This window comes from Petromyzon marinus, chromosome 36 (assembly GCF_048934315.1).
Source record: "Petromyzon marinus isolate PM22_M1 ecotype Great Lakes invasive population chromosome 36, UKy_Petmar_22M1.pri1.0, whole genome shotgun sequence".
Lineage (NCBI taxonomy): Eukaryota > Metazoa > Chordata > Hyperoartia > Petromyzontiformes > Petromyzontidae > Petromyzon > Petromyzon marinus.
The window spans coordinates 250,150-270,621 of record NC_133702.1 but is presented as its reverse complement, the minus strand read 5'-3'; the positions used below and the strand labels follow the sequence as shown (position 1 = coordinate 270,621).

At 55.5% G+C, this 20,472-nt stretch overlaps 2 protein-coding genes across 4 annotated transcripts in view; one reads left to right on the top strand and one right to left on the bottom strand.

Moving 5' to 3' along the window:
* SEMA3G (semaphorin 3G) overlaps positions 1-12,550 on the top strand; it is a 24,092-nt gene extending 11,542 nt beyond the window's left edge. For 2 of the 3 annotated variants that reach the window (XM_032966814.2, XM_076071981.1), the window contains exons 5-17: positions 657-753; positions 1,419-1,538; positions 1,638-1,780; positions 2,221-2,335; positions 2,657-2,726; positions 3,181-3,325; positions 3,693-3,912; positions 4,587-4,675; positions 4,767-4,808; positions 6,103-6,260; positions 7,415-7,476; positions 9,391-9,527; positions 9,986-12,550. In XM_032966814.2, the coding sequence (XP_032822705.2) occupies positions 657-753; positions 1,419-1,538; positions 1,638-1,780; positions 2,221-2,335; positions 2,657-2,726; positions 3,181-3,325; positions 3,693-3,912; positions 4,587-4,675; positions 4,767-4,808; positions 6,103-6,260; positions 7,415-7,476; positions 9,391-9,527; positions 9,986-10,441 (1,854 nt within the window). In that variant the 3' untranslated portion in view covers positions 10,442-12,550. The remainder of the gene's footprint in view (positions 1-656; positions 754-1,418; positions 1,539-1,637; positions 1,781-2,220; positions 2,336-2,656; positions 2,727-3,180; positions 3,326-3,692; positions 3,913-4,586; positions 4,676-4,766; positions 4,809-6,102; positions 6,261-7,414; positions 7,477-9,390; positions 9,528-9,985) is intronic. The other variant, XM_076071982.1, reaches the window with a different exon arrangement.
* On the bottom strand, positions 12,258-20,472 carry WDR82 (WD repeat domain 82). Its single transcript, XM_032966816.2, has 9 exons — positions 20,083-20,472; positions 19,659-19,756; positions 18,603-18,669; positions 18,333-18,432; positions 17,727-17,843; positions 15,841-15,996; positions 15,450-15,519; positions 14,939-15,081; positions 12,258-14,269 (listed from the first exon to the last, which is right to left on the bottom strand). The coding sequence occupies exons 1-9, from the start codon at positions 20,241-20,243 to the stop codon at positions 14,240-14,242; spliced, it is 942 nt and encodes a 313-aa protein (XP_032822707.1). The 5' UTR covers positions 20,244-20,472; the 3' UTR covers positions 12,258-14,239.

Below are 20,472 nucleotides of genomic sequence, written 5' to 3'. Positions count from 1 at the left end.
GTGTCCCCTGGTTAATAATGCACCCGCAGTGTTAAACAGACGCCGCCTGGAATGATATCCAGATGTGGGGACATGTCGAGAGACGCGCGTGCGGGAGCTCTGGCTGGCGAGCTCGTTACGATTACACGGTCCAGGGCACGGTGTGGGATGGAGAAAGCAGCTGTGCGGACAGAGCGTAGTGTCTCCAAGGTCCCTCCTAGGGTCGCCACCTCTTCTACTGTCGACCAACCCCCACGCACGTCAATCAGTGCATTAGCCGAGGTCTATATTCGCAGCTGTATGGCAGTATCCTGCAATCGGGCTCCAGACAACACCAGTACCGGTTCTCGGTACAAATCAATTATTCACCTGTACAGTCGCTGGAATGCGTTTTAAGCAGCGCGCGTTTATACATTGAATTTTACACTTCAAACCCGCCACGAAAAAACACACAGACGGTGCAGCGGTGGACACGGCCGCTTCGTGCACTCATATCCATTACAACTGTGACGGTTCTGTTTGTTGCTGGCTGCTTGACAGGAATGTTTTTTTTCGTGAAATACTTATGGTTGGCCACTGTTTGCCAATTCCTGGACACAGATGCCGCGAGATGCCCGCTTGGCCCAAGCCCCGGCGTCACCGATGGGTCGCCTCGTCTTGGATGTTGTCGCACACAGGGGGGCACAGTGCAGCAGTGGAGGCCGCAGGACGTGTTCCCGGGGAGGGGGCGATGCTCGTACGACCCACGCTCGCCCCTCGCCTCCGCCATGATCGGTGATGAATCTCATGCCTCCCTCTCTTCCTCCTCCTCCCCGCGCGACTCGCCTCCCTGTCCGCTCGCCCCATTGCCCTCCACTCCCGAGCCGCAGCGCCGTGTGCTGGGGATGGAGGCAGAGCGGACGCATGGCCTCCTGCCCCCTCCACCATCCCCTCTGTGATGTTGGTGTGAGAGCCAGGCCCGTCCACAGGGGGGTGCGGGGCCTAGGACAACTTGCACCATGTGGGCCCCTGATACCTTCAAACTAAAGTGGAAGTATTACATCTGACACCGTGACGATTCGTCGTACCCTCGGGACGGCTCTGGTGAGGGCCATGGGTGCTGCTACCCCAGTGGAGGCCCAAATAAGAACCGGGCCTGTGCAATAAAGGCTGGGCTGACTTGGGCTACCCCGGATAATTGTTGTAGCACCGGATCACCGGGGTAGTCCTAGATCACCAACCACCGAGGTAGTTCCAGATCGCTGGTGTAGCCTCGGATCACCGTGGTAGTCGTCGATCACCAAGGCTGCACCGGTTAGCCAGAATACTTCCCAGTTCACCATGGTACTGCTAAATCACTGGCTCCCGTTCACCAGGGTAGTGCTAGATCAACTGACCACGGTGGTGGTACCGGATCACCCGGGGTACTCGGCACGAGTGGCGGTGCTACTGCCTTGCAGGTGGCCGTCTCTACGCCGGCCTCGCCGCAGATTTCCTGGGCCACGACGGCGCCGCCTTCCGCAGCCTCGGAGCGGCACCCACGGTGCGCAGCGAGCAGCACGACACGCGCTGGCTCCACGGTGAGTGCGGCTCGAGTGGCGAGCGAGCACGGTGAGCGTGCGAGAGTTCCCCGTGCGGCCCGTGACCGGTGTGCGCGTGTTTGCGGCGCGTGCCGTCAGATCCCCGGTTCGTCCACGTCGAGCCGATCTCCGAAGGCCGTGGCGAGAACGAGAAGGTTTACTTCTTTTTCCACGAGAGGGCGACGGAGGGCGAGACCGGAGACGGCCGCGGCATCGTCTCCCGCGTGGCCCAAGTCTGCAAGGTGCCACTCGGCGGGGTGGGACGGCCGTGGCTTGCGGCGCGGCGCCGTTGAGGCGAGGGTCGGTGGATTGCGCGCAGGCTTCGCGCGGAGGGGCAGGGAGCCGCAGGCGACAAAGCGGGAATTGCAGCCGGAATTGGCGCCGACAATTGCCCAAGCTCTGTGGTTCTACGTCAGGATGATTGTTTATAGTACCCGGAGAAAACCGACACGTGCAAAGGGGCGAGGTGACACTCGGTCCCGTGCAGATGGAGTACTGGCGCTACAAACTCGGCGGCCTGGGTTCGATACCCGCTTACAACCAACATTGGTGACAAATAGCTGAACCGATTCTGGAGCTCTCCTAGATCTACTCGGCCTTACATGAGCACTTGGGGCCCGAGTACCAGCTTAACTTGCCTAGGCCACGATTTGTCGCATGTTTGATTCCCCGCTGCCCCCAGGATGACGAGGGCGGTCGGCGCAGCCTCGTGGGCCGCTGGAGCACCTTCCTCAAAGCGCGCCTCGTCTGCTCCGTGCCCGGCGTCAGCGGCGTCCACACGCACTTCCACGTGCTGCGTGCGTTTCCCTCGTACTCACCGCTCGCACTCAACCCCCAACAATCACGCTCGCTAATCGCACTCATCTTTCACACTTGCCACTCGCTGCGCACACTTTGCACCGAGAGGGCTGCTGGCTCCGAAGGGGTGCCGAGTTGATGGTGAATAGTCGGCCGCCGCAGGAGACGAGAAGAGGCGCTCGAGGCAGACCACGCGTCTGCTGTGTTCTTGCGGGGGCTGCGGGGTCGTTGGTGCTCGCTGTCACAGTGGCGGGGCGAGCACGGTGCCGAGCCCCCACGCTGAGCCGGCGTCACACCGCTCGTGTGTTGGACTCTTGCAGAGGACGTGTTTGTGCTGAAGAGGCCGGACGGCAGGAGCCCCCTCATCTTCGCCATCTTCACAACGTCCAGGTGGCAATGCCAACGTCGCCCCCACGTGGCCCAACCCAAACGTAGATTGTGAATCTACTTTGTCCCCAACCAGTGGGCTATTGTGCAGGATACAGGCCGCTACACCACACCAGAACCGGCATCAAACGCACGAACACACACACACACACACGAGTTGGAGCTTTTATCGGTGGTGTTAAGAGTTTGAAGAAGAGTGTTTACCTCCTCGAAGAGTCAGAGTTGATTTACAAGTCCAAGGTGCCCCTCGTAATTGAGCAAAAGGTGCTCGTAACGAGCGCGCAAGGTGCTCATGCTTGTCACTCCTCCGTGAAGGGAGAGACGCGGCATGGGCAGGAGGCAAATCACCTGTGGCATTGTTGACGTTGGTGACTGTGTGGGAGAGCGGCGGTGGGCCCTGCGTTGTGACGAATCTCTCTACCCCTCCCCCCCATGCCTCCGCCACCGTCTCGCCCAGCGATGTCCTGCGTGGCTCTGCGCTGTGCGTGTACAACATGGCGGACGTGTCGGCCGTGTTCCGCGGCGCCTTTGCCCACAGGGAGGGCGCACGACACGCGTGGGGCCCCTACACAGGCCGCGTGCCCTTCCCGCGCCCCGGCACGGTGCGCACCCTGACCGCCCCGCCGAGCCTGTGACAAACGCAACACGACTTAATGATAAAACTGTGACGGCCATAATTACAAAATTGTGACAGACATAACGTAAACCATGACGCGCATAATCACGCACCTGTGACGAGCGCACGATTTGGTTGTCTGCTCTGGTTGCCATTTTGCTTCCTTGCTGTGCTTGTCACGCGATTTGCCATGCTGGTGACCCAGGTCACGCTTGCGGCTGAGCCTTTCTCCTGCTCACTCTCTCTTGCTGCTCTCGATTGCTCTCTCTCCTCTACGTCTCCTGCTCTTTCTCCCCCGAGCTCTCCCCTGACCCGGACGAGCCGACCACGTGCGTCTCCCATGCCGTGCGCAGTGCCCGGGCGGCGTGCACGGCACGTACCGCTCCACCCGCGATCTGCCGGACGCCGTGGTGGACTTCGCCCGCGCTCACCCGCTCGTGGCCGGCGCCGTGCGGCCCGCGTCCGGCCGGCCTGCGTTGGTGCACGCGCGGGGCGACCGGCTGCTCACGCGCGTCGTGGCGGAGAGCGTCGACGCCACCGACGGGCGCTACCACGTCCTCTACCTGGGCACCGGTGAGCGGGCGCCGTCGCTGTGCAGGAGACGCTTCCGCTGGCGTGACTCGGGAAGGGGGGGGCCACGGGTGACCAGGGCGATTTGCCCGGTACCGTGGCCGCTCGGGTCGATTGGTGCCGGCTTGCATTTAGTGTTGAGAAATCGGCATGAATTCATGTACTTATGTCATTTGTACTCATTTATAAACTTTATATTTATTTAGTTTTCATGCCTTGCTTACCTTTTCTTTATTTTGCACTTTTTTTGCAATGTTTGTTGTAACTAATTGCCCTGTACCTTCTGGACAATAGCTGTAAAAAATAGCTCCAATCTAAATGAAGATTTTGATTCTCACCGCGTGCGGCTGGAAGGGGTCACTTTGGTTCACAGACGCAGTCTGTGCAGTGGTTTGGCAGCGGGGGCCATGCTACTGCTGCGTGTTATTCCATGGTGAACGCCACCGCGGTATTAACCAGGGAGGTTGCTGCGTTCAAACCTCGTCACCGCCACGCAGGGGCGGCGCGGTCGCCCCACCTGGCAGGCGAGCAGATGCGTGGGTCGTGGGCGACAGCGCCACCCTGTCTGGGCGCGCGCTGCGCAGCCCCACAGAGATCTCCCTGTGGGACTGTCGTGGTGAGCGACAATGTCTGCTGTGTGCCGTGCTGCGGTGTGCGCGGTGCGTCGTGCCGCACAGACACGGGGCGGCTGCTCAAGGCCGTGCTGGTCCCCGGCGCTGACGGCGGCGACTCGGCTCTGCTGCTCGAAGAGCTGCAGCTGTTTGAGGTAAGCGCGGCACAGCTCGACGCGGCGCAACGCGACGCGGCGCAACGGGACGCAGCACTGCGTCATAGCATGACTCCGCTGTGTTTTTCAGGATGGCTCTGCGGTGACGGTGATGGAGATCTCCAGCAAGCGGGTAAACTCGACACGGGGGGCCCCGCACGCGCTCGGAGCGCTCACGCAGCCCAAGGGACCGTGCAGAGCTCCCGGCGCGGCGAGGGCACATTCACTGTCGCACCCAGATGGGATCCTCACTGCTTGGGTTTTATTATTAATATTTCCCTTGTTCAGGAGCGTCCTGCCAAGGTTCCACAGTAGGAGGAGCGATGCTGCTGCTTATTTAAGGTGTCGAATGTCAGTATACACAAAGCACATACAGTTTAACACGTAGGCTTTCGCGACCAATATCTATTTTAGCTTTTAGCTGACTCTCTGAGTTGCATTATTAGGTTGGATGTCTTTGTATTGACGGGCTGGGTGTCCTTCTCGCTCAGTCACCGATGCTGCGACATACTAAGCTCGTGCATTGACACGCTAATCTCTCACAATACAATCGTCACTTCCACAGCCTCAGGCAGACCATCTCTAGTCCCGCCCTCTTACCCTGAGGCTACACCCATCTCAGGCCTATATAAGACCTTGTTTCAGTAGCGTTCTCTTTCTCACCTGAAGACGGTCGCTTGTGTTGCGATCGAAACGTCGTGATCTATTAATTTTCTAACTACGTGACTTGACCAAAAGAACCAAAGAGTATCCTGCAGTCACGAAAGCTTCAAATCAAGATTGAATCCAAAATACAGGTGTTGTGGGTATGATCGCGTAAATATAAATGTGTGGTTAAACCCACCACCACCCGACACAGCCAATTAGTAATGTTTGTCACGTAAACAGATTGTAAATGTTGTGGCTTTGTTCTCCAACACACCGGTGTACTGTACTAGTAACGAATTGGCATGTTCTGTTTACGTGACAGACCTTACCAATTGGCTGTGTGGGGTGATTGGTGGGTTTAATGACACTTTTATATATTTACGCGATCTAACCCAAAAAAATCTTGAATGATGAAAGCACATATACAGCGAGTGCCCCAAGGCACTTGCTGTGCTTTAGGGGGACTGGCTGTGCTTGGTGGATGTCACGTGTTTTGCCTCCAGCTATAACACCACACAGCATCTATGTAACTGGTGTTGGACAAACATCCCAATGCTGAAATATTCACTCCACATTACACATTCGGGATCGTGCAGCAGCATGAACATCGCCCCCTACTGCGAAAATATGACAAGACCCTCCTGAAAAAAGTCTTGAGATTCGGCGAGAATTTCATGGGGAAACATGTTGCTAATAAAAATGATGATAAATAACAGATTGCTGGACTCACTAGGTTCTGGCAGTGACTCTCCGTCCCTTTCCCTGTGCTCCGGCCGCAGCGGCAGCTCTACGTGGGCAGCGGCACGGGGCTGGTGCAGCTCCCCGTGCAGCGCTGCGACCTCTACGGCCAGGCGTGTGCCGAGTGCTGCCTCGCACGGGATCCGCACTGCGCGTGGGACGGGCGTGCCTGCTCACGCTACCACGCGCCCTCCCGGCGGTACGCGCCTCTCGCTCGCGCCCTGCGCTCCGAGGCGCTGTCACCACGATGAACACGGTCGGCCGGGCGTGTGGGGCGAGCGGTTCGTGGCCCCAAAGGCACGAAGCAAGAGAGCCTCGCATTCTTCTGAATCTGTCTCCTCGAACGGTCCTTCTCCTGCCGGTCGCACGCGTGAGCAAGGCTGCGAGGACCCATTTAAGAAACGTCGCCCAGCTGCGCCACATTCGTTCTCCTGCAGAAGCGGAGAGACCGTTGCGTACACTCGTGTTCTCACGTTTTCGCTCTTGCGATGCTTTGTTTTGTCCAGAGGCCCGAGTGACCTCCTCGGTAGCCTGCGGTCCATCCAACCTCGCGGCCAATTGGGCGCTCGCTCGCACTCCCCTTTGGCACCGTACCTCACCCCTGTGCTCGTGTCGCTGCACCGGCTCCCGATTGAAACCCGGGTTGATTTTAAGATTATCCTATTCGTGTTTTAAGGCTAGCTGCACCTTATATCCAGGAGTTGATTGAGCCACTCGCTCCTCCACCGAGACCTTTGAGATCCACCGACCGTGCCCCCCTACTCGGCGTGACCGCCACGCTCCGGACTCCGACTCTGGGATGACCATGGGGCTGCTGTCTGCACGGGGCCCGGGCTCTGGAGTTCCTGCCCTTTGAGGCCGAGAACTCGCAATCAATGAATACTGAAGACCCCACCAGCTGTTGAACTCGGCCCTTTCTTGAGTTTCTCTCTCTCTTTCTCTTCAGCTTTCCTCTTCCCGGTTACTCCTCACTTATTCCTCCCTTCTTTACACATATGGAACTCTAACATATCTTGAGGGGCGCCTTTATAAATCCGAATTTTCGGAAGGTCGCGACTTCAAATCATGGTTGGGGGATTGACTCAGCCCATCATCCCTCTGCGGTCAGTAAAATCGGTATCACTTTGTGGGGAAGTCAACAGGGGTTGTCCTGTTAATTGGCTTTTGCCTGTCATAGATTTTAGGAATTCCACTACTGGCTCTGCAGGGCCATAAACGGGAGCTCCAATATCTCTCAACTCATTGGAGCAAGACATCATTTAGACTTTGGGTCCATCAATCGAAAGAGTGGAAATGATATCCAGCTGTGGACCTGTGCCCTGCCCATTGCCCCTGTACCCCTGTGTCCTCCAGGAGATTCAGGCGCCAGGATGTGAGACATGGAAACCCGGTGACGCAGTGCCACGGGCAGCCCGGTAACCTGCCACACACACACACGTGTCCTCTGTGTCTGTGTATATGTGTGTGCGCGCTCTGTGTGCATGTCTGTCATGAGAGAGTGTGTGTGGGGATCGATAGTGTGGTGGTTAGCGCGCTGCGCTACAAACCCAGCATCCTGAGTTAAATTCCCACTCATGGCCAACTTCGGTGTAAAATATTTGAACTGGTTCTAAGCCTCCCCTAGGTCGACTTGGCCTCAAATTAGTACCTGGTGTGGCGTGTCAACATCGCCACTAGAGGACGAAAGCGGCCAGGCGTGGTGTTGGCCACCCGCCCCCTCGTGTGCTGTGCCGACTTTCGTAGGTGCTCGCTAACAGCACTTGTCCCAGCAGTCCGTTGAGGCTATATGGGGGGATCTTTGTGTGTGTGTGTGTGTATGTGGTAGTGTATGGTGTATTCCAAGAAGACCTACATCTCTGCTGTATTGACCTGGTCAAGGCCTATGATATCATCAGTAGGCCTGGGCTCTGGGTTGTTCTTCGTGCTTTCGGAGTCCCTGACCCACTGCTCACGATCATTAAGGACCTTCATGATGGTGAGCGGGCCCGGGTAAAACTACGTGGCAGGGAGTCAGAGTCATTCCCTGTACACCTTGGGGTGCGACAGGGATGTCCTCTGGCTCTAACATTATTTAACATCTATTTCGACCACGTAGTTCGTGAAGCCTTCAGTAGCTGTACCGGAGGAATTTCCATCTGGTACAGATATAATGGGAGGCTGATCGATGCCCGGGTGCGGTCAAGGGATGGTTCCCTATTGGTCAACCACGTTATGTATGCCGATGACCTGGTAATTGCGGCTCACTCAGAGGGGGAGTTAGGGGCACTGCTGTTGAAACTGGAGTGTGCCACTAAGAGGGTGGGGCCTTACCATCAGCCCCACCAAAACGAAGCACCTGCCTGGGTATTTTGTACCATCGAATACTCCACCCCCAAAACTCCCAATCGGTGATGGGGCAGTTGTGGAGAGAGTGGAGAGTTTCCCATACCTGGGTAGTGTGCTCATGACCGGCTCGGGTTTAACAGCAGAGGTCTCACTCCGAATCAGTCGAGCGGCATTATCTTTTCATCGGTTGCATAACGCTGTGTGGAAGCTACCTGGTCTGTCGCTCCGCACGAAGTTTCGGGTCTTCTCGGCCACAGTCAATCCCTCCCTTCTCTACGCTTGCGAAACGTAGACCCCCCTAATGGAACATCTTTGCCGGTTAGAAACATTGAGGCTGGCCTGCCTACGATCAATCCTGGGTTTAACCAGGCTGGATTGTGCGAGGAGCTCACAAATCCTCGAAAGAGTCCCATCGGTGAGTTCCTCTGGCAGGCAAGGCTGCGTTGGCTGGGTCATGTCGCCCAAACAGCTTTTGTTCGGCCGGATCGAGGCGGCTAAGCGGGCGGCATGGGCTAGAGAAGAGATGGAGTGATGTGGTACAGGAGGACATGGAGCTGATTGGACTTGCCGATGACTGCTACCAGCGGTGTCAAGATCGGCCTCTGTGGAGGAGGCTCGTGAAGGATGCTACCGGGCAGTTGGAAGCAGTCGCCCTCGAACAACAACGGAGGGCGGAGGAGCGACGCTCACAACAACGAGCTGAGCGCCGGGTGGCTAAATCACAGCAGGTTGACACAGTAGGGGGCACAGCCAGTCATCTTGGTCAGCAGTCATCTTGGTCAGCAGTCATCTTGGTCAGCATCTTGGTCAGCTCAGTCAGTCGACCCATGGCACCTGGGTCTGCCCCGTGACCTCCTGCCAGCGGGCATTCGACACTTCACGTGGCCTCAAGGTGCACATGGCCTGGCACAAGCGTCGTGGTGACGTCACCGCCACTGAGTGGCGAATGGCGGTTGTTGTTGTATGTCCATGTGTGTTGTCGTTGCATGTTCTGTGTGTGTGAGGAGTGGGAGAGGCGCAGGAGGAGAGGCAGTTTGTGGTGGCGGGGAGCGGCGCGCTGCTCGAGTGTCGCCCACGCTCGCGCCACGCACGCGTCTCCTGGCAGCGGCAGACACGCGTGCACGTCCAGAGTGTGACCCAGGTGAGCACGGCGTGGTGAGCTCCCCGCACTCACAGGCACACCACGAGGGTACCAACAGATACTAATCAGTTGGTACCCTCATGGTATATTATGTAGCTGCCACAGTGGCCAATGTGTTAAGAGGGGGTCGTAACCCCTCCCCCTTCAATTTAGCCAGGTGCTGGCTAAAGTGGCCCCTCAGGATAGAGTGTGAATCTGAGTGTGTGTGTGTGGTGCTGTGGTGAGTGTGGATCTGAGTGTGTGTGTGTGGTGCCTTGGTTAGTGTGAATCTGAGTGTGTGGTGAGTGTGGTGCTGTGGTGCGTGTGGATCTGAGTGTCTGTGTGTGGTGCCGTGGTGAGCGTGGATCTGAGCGTGTGTCTGGTGCCTTGGTTAGTGTGGATCCTAGTGTGCGTGTGTGGTGCCGTGGTGAGCGTGGATCTGATTGTGTGGTGCTGTGTGTGGTGCTGCTCCGTGGCAGACCGAGCGTCTGCTGCTCACCGAGCATGGCCTGCTTATACGAGATGCCCGGCCCAGCGATGCGGGCCTCTACGCGTGCCGTTCCGAGGAGCTGGGCTTCACGCGCTCCGTGGCCCGCCTGCGCCTGGCCGTGCTGCCGGCCCCGCGCGTCGAGGCCGCTGCCTTGCCTCGGGGCGGCTGGGGAGGCCCCGAGCGGGGGCAGCGACGCGGCTGGTACGAGCGTCTGCTGGCCCTGCTGAGCACGCGCCCCGAGGGCCCCGAGCCGCACTCCTGCGAGGGCCCCCGGAGCCGCGAGGGCCTTGGCGTGGGAGCGCACGAGCGGCCCCGGGAGGAGCGACCCCGGGCCCGCGAGCTCAAGACTCCGTGGGCCCGGGAGGGGACACGTGACCCTGCAGCCCCGCGCATCCCCCGGAGCGTGCGATGCCTGCGCCGCAAGCGGCAGCGGTGCCCCTCTTAGCACGGACTGTGATGCACGGCAAGGCCCAAGGGCCCAAAAGATCAAGTGGCCAGCAAAAAACAGCACTGTCGTCACAGTTGTAATATATGAGTGTAATGCGTTTCTTTAATTGAGAAGTTATTGAGCGAGGTAAGAGCTTGGGAAAAGAGACGATACAAGGGAAGAAGCAGAAAGCGAAGGGTGTGAGTGAGTTACCGGTTGAGTGTGTTGTGATCTGCAGTGTGGTGGTGGTTGGACAATGTGGTGGATGAGACAAAACGGTGTCTAGTGGACCGAATCTTCAACACGGGTGGAGGAATCAACGAGTGAAGCTCAGTCACCATGGCAGCAGCACCGATAGAAGAGTGATAAAGAGGCGACTGATTGCCGGTGAGCGAGTGCAGTGAAACAGCGACTACTTCACCACCAACCACCTGACTGCCGGTCAAGACTGTCATGCGTTGATGCTGCATGCCGGTTCCTTATTGTCTTTATTTATAACTTATTTTATTTTTGTAATGGCAGCCAAGACGAAATATGAATTCTTAAACGTGAAAATTAAGCAGCTTCATTTGCATACTAAAACTGCAAATCACCAAGCGCTGTGCCGTGTCGCGACAAGGCGACGCCCAGCCTCCTGCAGAAGACCCCGCCTCCTGGACGCAACCCGAGCACAGCACACACCGCTCGCACAGCACACACCGCACACCACTCGCACAGCACACACCGCTCGCACAGCACACACCGCTCGCACAGCACACACCGCACACCACTCGCACAGCACACACCGCTCGCACAGTACACAGCACACACCACTCGCACAGCACACATCGCACACCGCTCGCACAGCACACACCGCACAGCACATACCGCACAGCACACACCACTCGCACAGCACACACCGCACACACCGCTCGCACAGCACACACCGCACATCGCACACCACGCACCGCACACCGCTCGCACAGCACACACCGCACACTGCTCGCACAGCACACACCGCACACCACACACTGCTCGCACAGCACACACCGCACACCGCTCGCACAGCACACACCGCACACTGCTCGCACAGCACACACCGCACACCACACACTGCTCGCACAGCACACACCGCTCGCACAGCACACACCGCACACCAGAGACCAAGACTCTTGCTTGCCAATGGGGAGTGGTACCTCATGGATGCGTTGAACTCGGACCCCAGGGTCCTTGCCTACAAACATCTGGCAGTTCACTATCTTTGGTTCAAGCAAGCCTGGCTGCTGCTGAGACAAACGTCCAAATTGATGCAGTTTACTTGTGTGGAACCAATGCTGCTAAAATCATGCGCTCCCAGAAGGCCGTGTGGCTGATGAGTTGTAAAAAAAACATCAGAATCTTTCGACTGGAGGAGTAATCCCATGGGCTATGAAGTTCTTGACAGATGTCATGCAGTAGGGGTAGGTAAATGAGCTCTATGTTGAGGGACAGATACATAAAGGGGGCTTTCAAAGCTGTTCATTTGTTTATATTCTCCACAGCGACGCGAACGACCGTGTTGTTATTTTTAAGGATGACGTAGATGCTAACGCGTGGAACATTTCATGCCAATGGTTCAGGGTCACCGCTGAGATGGCGCCACACTCGTCTAAGCAGGGAGACGTTGAAGCGAGGGATGATTAACGCAACCGCGGGGCGCCGATCGGCATTCAGCGGCGGAGAGAACCAAAGTCTGATGTCACGCGTTTCCTTTGTTGGGGCTCTCAATGGAACAAAGTGGGCTGTGAACTCAGGAGTTGAAATCTCTTGCAAAACTTGACTGAAAATTAAGGACATGCAAATGAAACGGGGCATAGTCGTTTGATAATACGTTTTATTGAAAAAAATTAGCAATTATATTACACGGTTTAGTTACACTTTTCAGAACATCTGAGAAGCATAAAACAGAAACACAAGCATCAAGATGTATCTGCACCCGGAATGAGAGCGCATAACCGGCCATGGCCCAGCACTCCGTGAGAAACTAAATTAGGTGGAGGATGTGGTACACAGCACTGTGCCCTGGGGGAACAGCTATCGGGGGAGGACTTTGCTGAACATTTTATAAATGTTAAATAAATCACTTCAGTTTACAATTTGTAATCAAAATTGGGTCACAAATATTTTAACATCTGAAAATACCTGTGATAGCAGTGGTAACCTCTCTAATCGCAAGCGATACAGCAGCTTCTGGATGGAGCGTCAGTCGTGTGGCAGTATAAATTATTAAAGTTTCAAATTGAGAATGTGGCAGAGTTGAAATGACCAGAAAACAGAAGTCGGTGGTTGACCTCGACGTTTGTAATCATGTACTGTGGGTCCAGCCTGGGATGCTCATAGATTGTGGCAACCAGTTCCGTACAGCTGCCCAAGTTTCACTCGCAAGGCCACCCCGGCGCCACAAAGGAGCTGCCGGCGCTGGGGCCTGCACCCCCAGATGTCCACTTCACCGGCCCAAGCTCGCACTCCTCAGCGGTGAAATGCTGTGACGGTAGCCACCCACACAACATGCAAGAGGAGCTGGAGCTCGCTGCTGCTCCCACCCGGAGCACATCCGTCCTCTCCCTCGAGAGGATTCCACAGCCAGTGGGACAACTGCATCCTCGCCACAGGCTGCCTTCGCCTGATGACTCTTAATATTTACAAAACACCGTGCTTCAGCGTGACAACTAAGCGGTATACGGCCAACATTCACCCGTGTCTTCATGCATGAATTTGTTGCAAAATGAACACTCGCCGGTTTCAAGTTATTAGAAACATTAACGAGGAGAAACACGGTTACAAAATAACTTGCAGATGTTACAAAAATGTTCTTGCTGCAGGTAACAAAAGCTGTGGGCACAACCCTAATATTAAGTGTGGATAGGAGTGGTGCATGCAATGCGTGTGCCACAGGCTGGGTTGAGCACACAGCCTCTGGCACACGGAGGCCATGCACCACAACCTTGTGGGGCAGAGGCTGTGCACCGAATGCTGTTAAGCACAGCAGCTTCAGTACTGGAAAGAGCCACCTTCTCCACATGGCATTGTTTGACAAGATCAAGAGGTCATTGCCAATGCTATTGTAACACCAAACACTTGCAGTCTCCGCTTGGCAGGGAACCCACACAGTTAGCTTGCTTCAAGTCTCTCCACAGCACAGCATGGTCCCTCAATCACAGTTAGAGCCCCCACCCCCCGCATTGAGCGCAAGCCCCCCTTTGGATGCATGCCCTCGGCAAGAGAACGCCCTGGCGTAACAAGTGTGATACGGACCGAACCAAGAAGGCCCGTGGTGGCCCGCAGCTGCGATCGCTCGTCCACTGTTGAAGGAAGCAATTCTCACATCAACACAAACTCCAAGGCTAAAACAACGCATTCTACTGAGCTTGCAGACCTGAGACACTGATTCTCACTTTCCTGTAAAACCAACGCATTTACAAAAAACAAAAACGCATTGAGTAAAAACAGCCTGTAATCTAGAAAATTTAAGTTACGGATTAGTTGACCAATGACACTCGACAAAAAAGTCCATGTTGTGACGCAGCCCGGACGGCCACGGTGCCTTCCAGACGACAATTGAACTTGGAGAGAAACCAGAAATTCCGCGGAGCTGAACATGCGCCGTGTGAAGACATTGCACCTCCACCTCGGCCGCACCGCATGGGAGACTGCGGCGTAAGCCGGAGTCCAGCCGGGAGTCGCCCACACCAGGGTTCATCTTGCTGGAGCACGCGTCCGGTAGTCGCAGCGCGGCCGCTCGAGGCGTCCGTCAACTCGGGGCGCTCTCCCAACGAACGGCGGTAGCCGTGGCGCTGCTCAGTCGTCGATGGTGGGAAGCCAGAAAGCCTGCAGCGCGAGAGAGAGAACACCAGTGGCTGCCTATCACATCTCACCGGTACGTGTTCGCAGGCGCTCAAGCCCCTTTTTCCACTGCGCGAAGGAAGCCGGTGTCCCGTTGCACGTCTCCGTGAGACAGGTGTCGTGGCTGCAGCAGGAGGGCCGATTCCCCGAGTGAGCTGAGCTATGGCCGGTTGGCTCGGCGACGGAGAGAACGGCTCGCACACTCAGAGGGGCGAGTTTGCATCCTGGTTGGGCTTTTCGTCAGCCCGTCATTCCCCAGGGGTCGATAAAATAAATACCAATTTGTGTAGGGGGAAGATAACAGGGGTTGTCCTGTGCAGAGACTCTCCCCCAACATGGGAATGTAGAATTTCCACCACAGACTCTGCAGGGCTGCAGACAAGAGCGGACCACCGACGCCTTGAGGCTCACGAAAGCCGGGGGACGAGGGGAGTAGCCCCAGTCCCCCCCTTGGCGCACAGAGGAAGTACGAACCCATTCCCACGTACATCCTCAATCGGAACTACCCTTATTGGACCATGGCACCAGCACACAATGGCCTATCACTGAGACTGATGCCACAGGATCTTTAACGTCCGCTTACGAGCAGACGCCGCGCGGTGTTAAGCAGGGAGACCGCTAGATGCACATCGCGAAAGCTTGCGCGATGCTTACCATGTTGGCGCACGCGCTGGCCACCATCATGTACTTGGGGTTGAACTGCAGGCAGGTGACGGGGCCCGTGTGCTTGCCGTCCAGGATGGCCACCTTGGTGCCGCTCTCCGTGTGCCACACGTGGATCTTCCCGTCTTCTGAACCTGCACGCAGCGCGTGCCGAGCACAAGCGGTCATGACACGGCTCCGTGGAACCTCTCGTCATTACCGATCGTGAGTGGCGGTAGCGTTGTGAATGCGCCGTGCGCCCAGGAAAGCGGGCTCCAGAACGTACGAGGCCCTCGTGCGAGGAACCCCGCTTGGTCCCAGCAGCGCTTCCGAAGCTCGAGGCGACCAACAAAGGAGCTCTTCTGCAGCTGTACTCGCCCCCCCCCCACCCCCCCCCCCCCCCCGTTCCCTCAGGAGGGTCCTGTTAAGTTTGTCACAGTAACAGGGTGATGTTGTTACTGTGCATGATCCCAATTGAGTAGTATGCAGTACAGGATTACATTGCGCGTTCAGCATTTCTCACCGGTCATGATGAACTGGGAGTCGGGGGAGAAGGATGCCTCCAGGGTGATGCCCTTGCTGTTCGTGTGGCCCTGCAACCCACACACAACAGACCCCAGTGTGGCCTTAACCGACTTTTGTGGCAAGTGCTGTGGTGCTGTTCACCCTTCCCCTTGTGTGCCGAGCCAGCCTTCACAGACGACGCCGCTACTCGCTAACAGCACCCACTCACGCACGCACGCAGAACAGCGCTTCACAATGCACACCTTGGTCGTGATTCCTCCTGCTCCACACCTTTGCATACGAGACTTTCCGGAGTTCCAGTGATACAGTTTAATGAAGGTACAGAGCGGCTCACTCGTAGCCCGGGCAGCTTTGCGCGGCCGCGATTGGTGGCCCACCCCGGCCCTCACCGTGAACATGTGAAGCGCGCTGCCCTGGAAGGCGTCGACGAGACGCAGCACGCCTCCGTTGGTGGCGATGAGGATGAATTTGCCGTCGTTGCTGATCTTGAGGCCGGTCCAGTCGCACGTGCGGTCCTGCTGCAGGCGGAACGTGGCGAAGGGGCCCTGCAGCGGCATGCAGTCGCTATGGCAACGCAGCAACAACCACAACACCACCGGCAGCGCTACCGATACCAAAAACAGTACCACCACCAACACTGTGACCATCACCACGATCAATACCAACAACACTTACCGCCACCACCGCCAACACAACAATCACCACCGCTACCTAAAATATCAACGATCCCACCCCATCAATAACATCGTCACCACCACCACTAAAACGATAACACCTCTATCACTATCATTAACACCATAATCAGAAACACCACCATCACAACACCACAAATAACACTGCCGCCACTACCACAGCATGTTCAGCTTTATATCGCATTAGTTTCATTCCGCTAAACATCCACAAGTCCATATTCTTAGCTCTTTCGGTAAAGTCACGTTGAACGGAAACAATAAAATATATTTAAAACAATAAAAAAATTCTCACGACGTTTCGACCATAACACAAACGGTCATCATCAGGTGTGAAAGCCAACGGCAAGAAACATTTGAAAGAAGTGGCGGTTCGCATTTATTTATAAATGGTGTTTTTATTTATTTATGTTTAAAAAACTGTTAGCACCACGGGCAGCGATTTGGCAGTTTGTTCAGAAGGACGAGTACATCTATCACTCAAACCATGAAGAAGGACCCTCTTGAGGAGCCTTTCAAAACCATCACTTTACCCTACATTGCGGGGATTACAAAAAAGATCTCCAAAATCTTGAATAAACACAAGATCCAGGTCCGTTTCAACACATTACATAAAATCCGTGATCTGGTTCCGTCTGTAAAATATGTGATTCCAGACATACAGTACCCTGGTGTCTACAAACTAAGTTGCCTCTGTGGTAGTAGTTACATTGGAGAAACCAAACGCCATGTCTCGGACCGCATTCGTGAACACAAAGCAGACCTTAAACACGATAGGACCAACACCTCGGCCGTGGCAGATCATTGTTATAATTCAGTAGGCTCACATGACATTGACTTCTCCAAGACAGAGGTTCTTTGTAAGCCATCTGGCTACCATGAGAGATTCGTTCATGAGGCTATCCACATATACAAACAGAGACAATTTCAACCGAGAAGATGGATTCTGGCTTAGCAATCATTGGAAGGATTTCATAAACCATTTCGGGTCTTAATTGATTGTTCATGCTTACGGTGGCTTTCAGACAGCATACATTAATTTTTCGTCTCCCCCCTCCTCTTTTCAGAACATAGATGGACTCGTCCTTCTAAACAAACTGCCAAATCGCTGCCCGTGGTGCTAATGGTTTTTTTAAATAAATAAATACATCGTTTAAAAATAAATAAATGCGAACCGCCACTTCTTCCAAATGTTTCTTTCCGTTGGCTTTCACACCTGATGATGACCGTTTGTGTTATGGTCGAAATGTCGTGAGAATTTTTTTATTGTTTTATATATATTTTATTCTTTTGTTTCCCTTCAACTTGACTTAACCGAAAGAGCTAAGAATATGAATTACTGCAGCCACGAAAGCTTTAAATCAAAATCCACAAGTCCGCCAGGGTGGCGGCGGCACACAAGTCCTCATTACAATGGAACGCTGCTACTACAGTAGACGCACACAGCACTCGCACACAGGCAGCGCCACATACATACACACAGGCAAAGCCACACGCACACTGGCAGCATGCACACAGGCAGCATCACACACACATAGCGCTACTGCAGCAGAGCCTTGTGTAGGGGTTTGCAGGGCGGCAGGGACCTTGTCGAAGGAGCGCAGGTCGTACAGCTTCACCATCTCCGAGTTGAGTCCTGCAGCGAAGATGAGGCCCTCAGGGTCGAAGGAGCACACAGGGCGGCCTTGCAGGTGCATCAGCCCCTGAGACGGGGGAGCAAAGACGCGGCAACTCCAGCTCAGACCACCAACCGCACAGCCCGGCCACGCAGCCTCCACGCGGATTCCCCGACCGGCCCCAGCTAGCAATGCCCAGCGAAGGCGCGTCCGCTGTTTGTTGCAGAGGTTCATGGCTCGAATTCGGCAGGCCACCCTGGTTAATACTGCCAGTGCGTTGTCCATCAAACACCCCACGCCGTCCACTTCGCGGTGGAATTTAATGATGCTGTGACGTCACTCCGAGGAGGCCATTGTGTGCCAGCATCATGGTCCAAATTTGTAAGATTACTCTGCAGATTACTTAATTTGAAAATGCATTGAAATCGTGGCTCCTACTCAGCACTGGGGAGACAAATCCGGCCGGACATGATTCTGGCCACACAGGTCTCAATCGGTGCTCGCTAACAGCACTTGCCCCAGCAGCCTGTGTGGACTACATGGGGGATCTTTGTTTATGCATGTGCAGTCACACACCTGGCAATTGGGGGAGCGCAGGTCCCAGAGACGGATGGTCTTGTCGAGCGAAGCGGAGATGAAGGTATCATCCACGGGAGACATGCAAAGAGCAACCACTCTGCCACACGTCACACGCACAGACGTACACACACATACACGCGCACACATACAAGCGCACACAAGCGTTTACCACTCGCGCACTTACAGGATAAATAATGGTCACCTCGCAAAGGGCACGGATCAAGTGCAACATGGCAGGATTAAACATGCAAGAAGCATGGCACTTACTTCTTGGTGTGTCCTGGGAAGTAGCGGATGTACTTGTTGTCATGTAGTGATAGGTACCGGATCGTGTCTGAAACAAAGCAGGTTTCTTAATATCGGACCACTGGAAAGTTTACTTCCACGATAAGCCCAGCAATGCAGATGCACAGATCTCTTCACCAAGTCGTAAGGGTCGGGCAGGAACAAGCAGCAAGCCACGACGATTGTCCCGCTCACTGTAAAAGCAGACACTGCGACTCCCCTCTCGGCAAGCACCACAGCCGAGGCCTACGACGCTTCCCTCCCCCGGCTCCCAATCCACACGCAAGGCCACCCCGCATCGCGCTGGGGCGTCCAAGAAACAAACTGAGACCTTTCCTCCACCCCTCTCGCCAACCTCAATCCAATCCACTGCCTCTGCCTCAACGCCTCCTCCCATCCATGCTGCACATCTCATCAACGCAAGGCCTCTCCTCCTCTACCCGGGCTCCCCCACTGCTTGGACTCCCCTTAAAGCCTCAAGATATATTCGTGACGAGGCTTTGTGACAAACGCACGTAATTGTCTTGTGATTGGATCAATGTTTCCAGACTCGCTAAGTCGTTGTGTTAATTAAAAAAAACAGATTGTGCAATCTTCTGCATTACCGCTACCTGCCTAACCCTTCACTTTCCTTTTCTCAAATTATATTGTACATTGCTATGATTTTAAGTGAAATTTTATAATTTACTCCGCCTAATTCACATTGTGCTGGTAATGTAGTGGAGTCTACATTTGTTTAATGTATATGCTTGTAGAGTATTGCGTTCTTAAATGGTTCTCGCTGTAAGCGAGGTCACCCTTGCATGAGTGGGAATGCCGCTCGACGCGTTTCGCTCATCTCCCGGTCGACAGATCCGCACACATTCTCCCCGCGTAGACAACACATGAACCTTGTATCCAGAAGAGCCACACTGAACCCCACACGTGCGAGGCGGAAACCCTATATCCCCGTACAGATGGAAACAGATGGCGATCAGTCTACTTGCTATACTACCCTCTGGCGAGCAAGGGGTACGGAGGGGTGGTGGCGGGCCGTACCGTCGATCTTGTTGGAGCTGTACACCACGGTGTTGGCGGCGTGCGTGTAGCGGATGAGATCCACCCCGTACTTCTTGCTGTAGAGCGTCCTCTTGGGCCTGAAGGAGAGGAGTGTCCGGTTAGAGGGATCGCTCTCACAAGCGCGGGCGCGCGAGGCTTCTCGTCGCAGGTCGTGTACCCGTCACGGTAGCCACGGCACGCGTGTGCCGATGCGGGCTATCCAACTCTTGCGGCCTTTGTGTGCTCTCGTTCAGATTTAAACGAGGCTCGTGATGACCACTCGGCCATGCTAAGATTCGCCACAAAACAGCTTAGCCGATTCTATCAAACCGACCCCGTCTCATCTCCCACCGTGACGATGGCGGTAGTGATTGGAGGTGGTCCTCGTGAGGGAGGTAATCTGCCGCTGACCCACGGCACTCACTTGCCCTCCTGGCAGTCGTACAGCACGATGGAGTCGTCGTCGCTGCTGGAGATCATGGTCTCGCCATTGGGCGCGAAGTCGAAGCAGTTGATCTTGTCCGAGTTCTCGCGGAAAACCTTGGCCACCCTGAAGCTCCTCATCACGTTGTCGGTCAGCTTCATGGCTGCCGGTGCTGCGGGGTCACGGCGCTGCTCTGCGTGGAGAGAGGAGCTGAGAGCTGTCTCCGAGCCTCCACACGGTGCCCGAGTCTCTCAGGGCCCCAGTGTCTCCCCGTGTCTCTCTCTCTCCCCGTGTCTCCCCGTGTCTCTCTCTGTTTCTCTGTCCGCGCGCCTCCACGCACCCGCGCGAACAGCACCGGAAGAGAACTGGCGCGGCGGGCTCAGAGGTCAC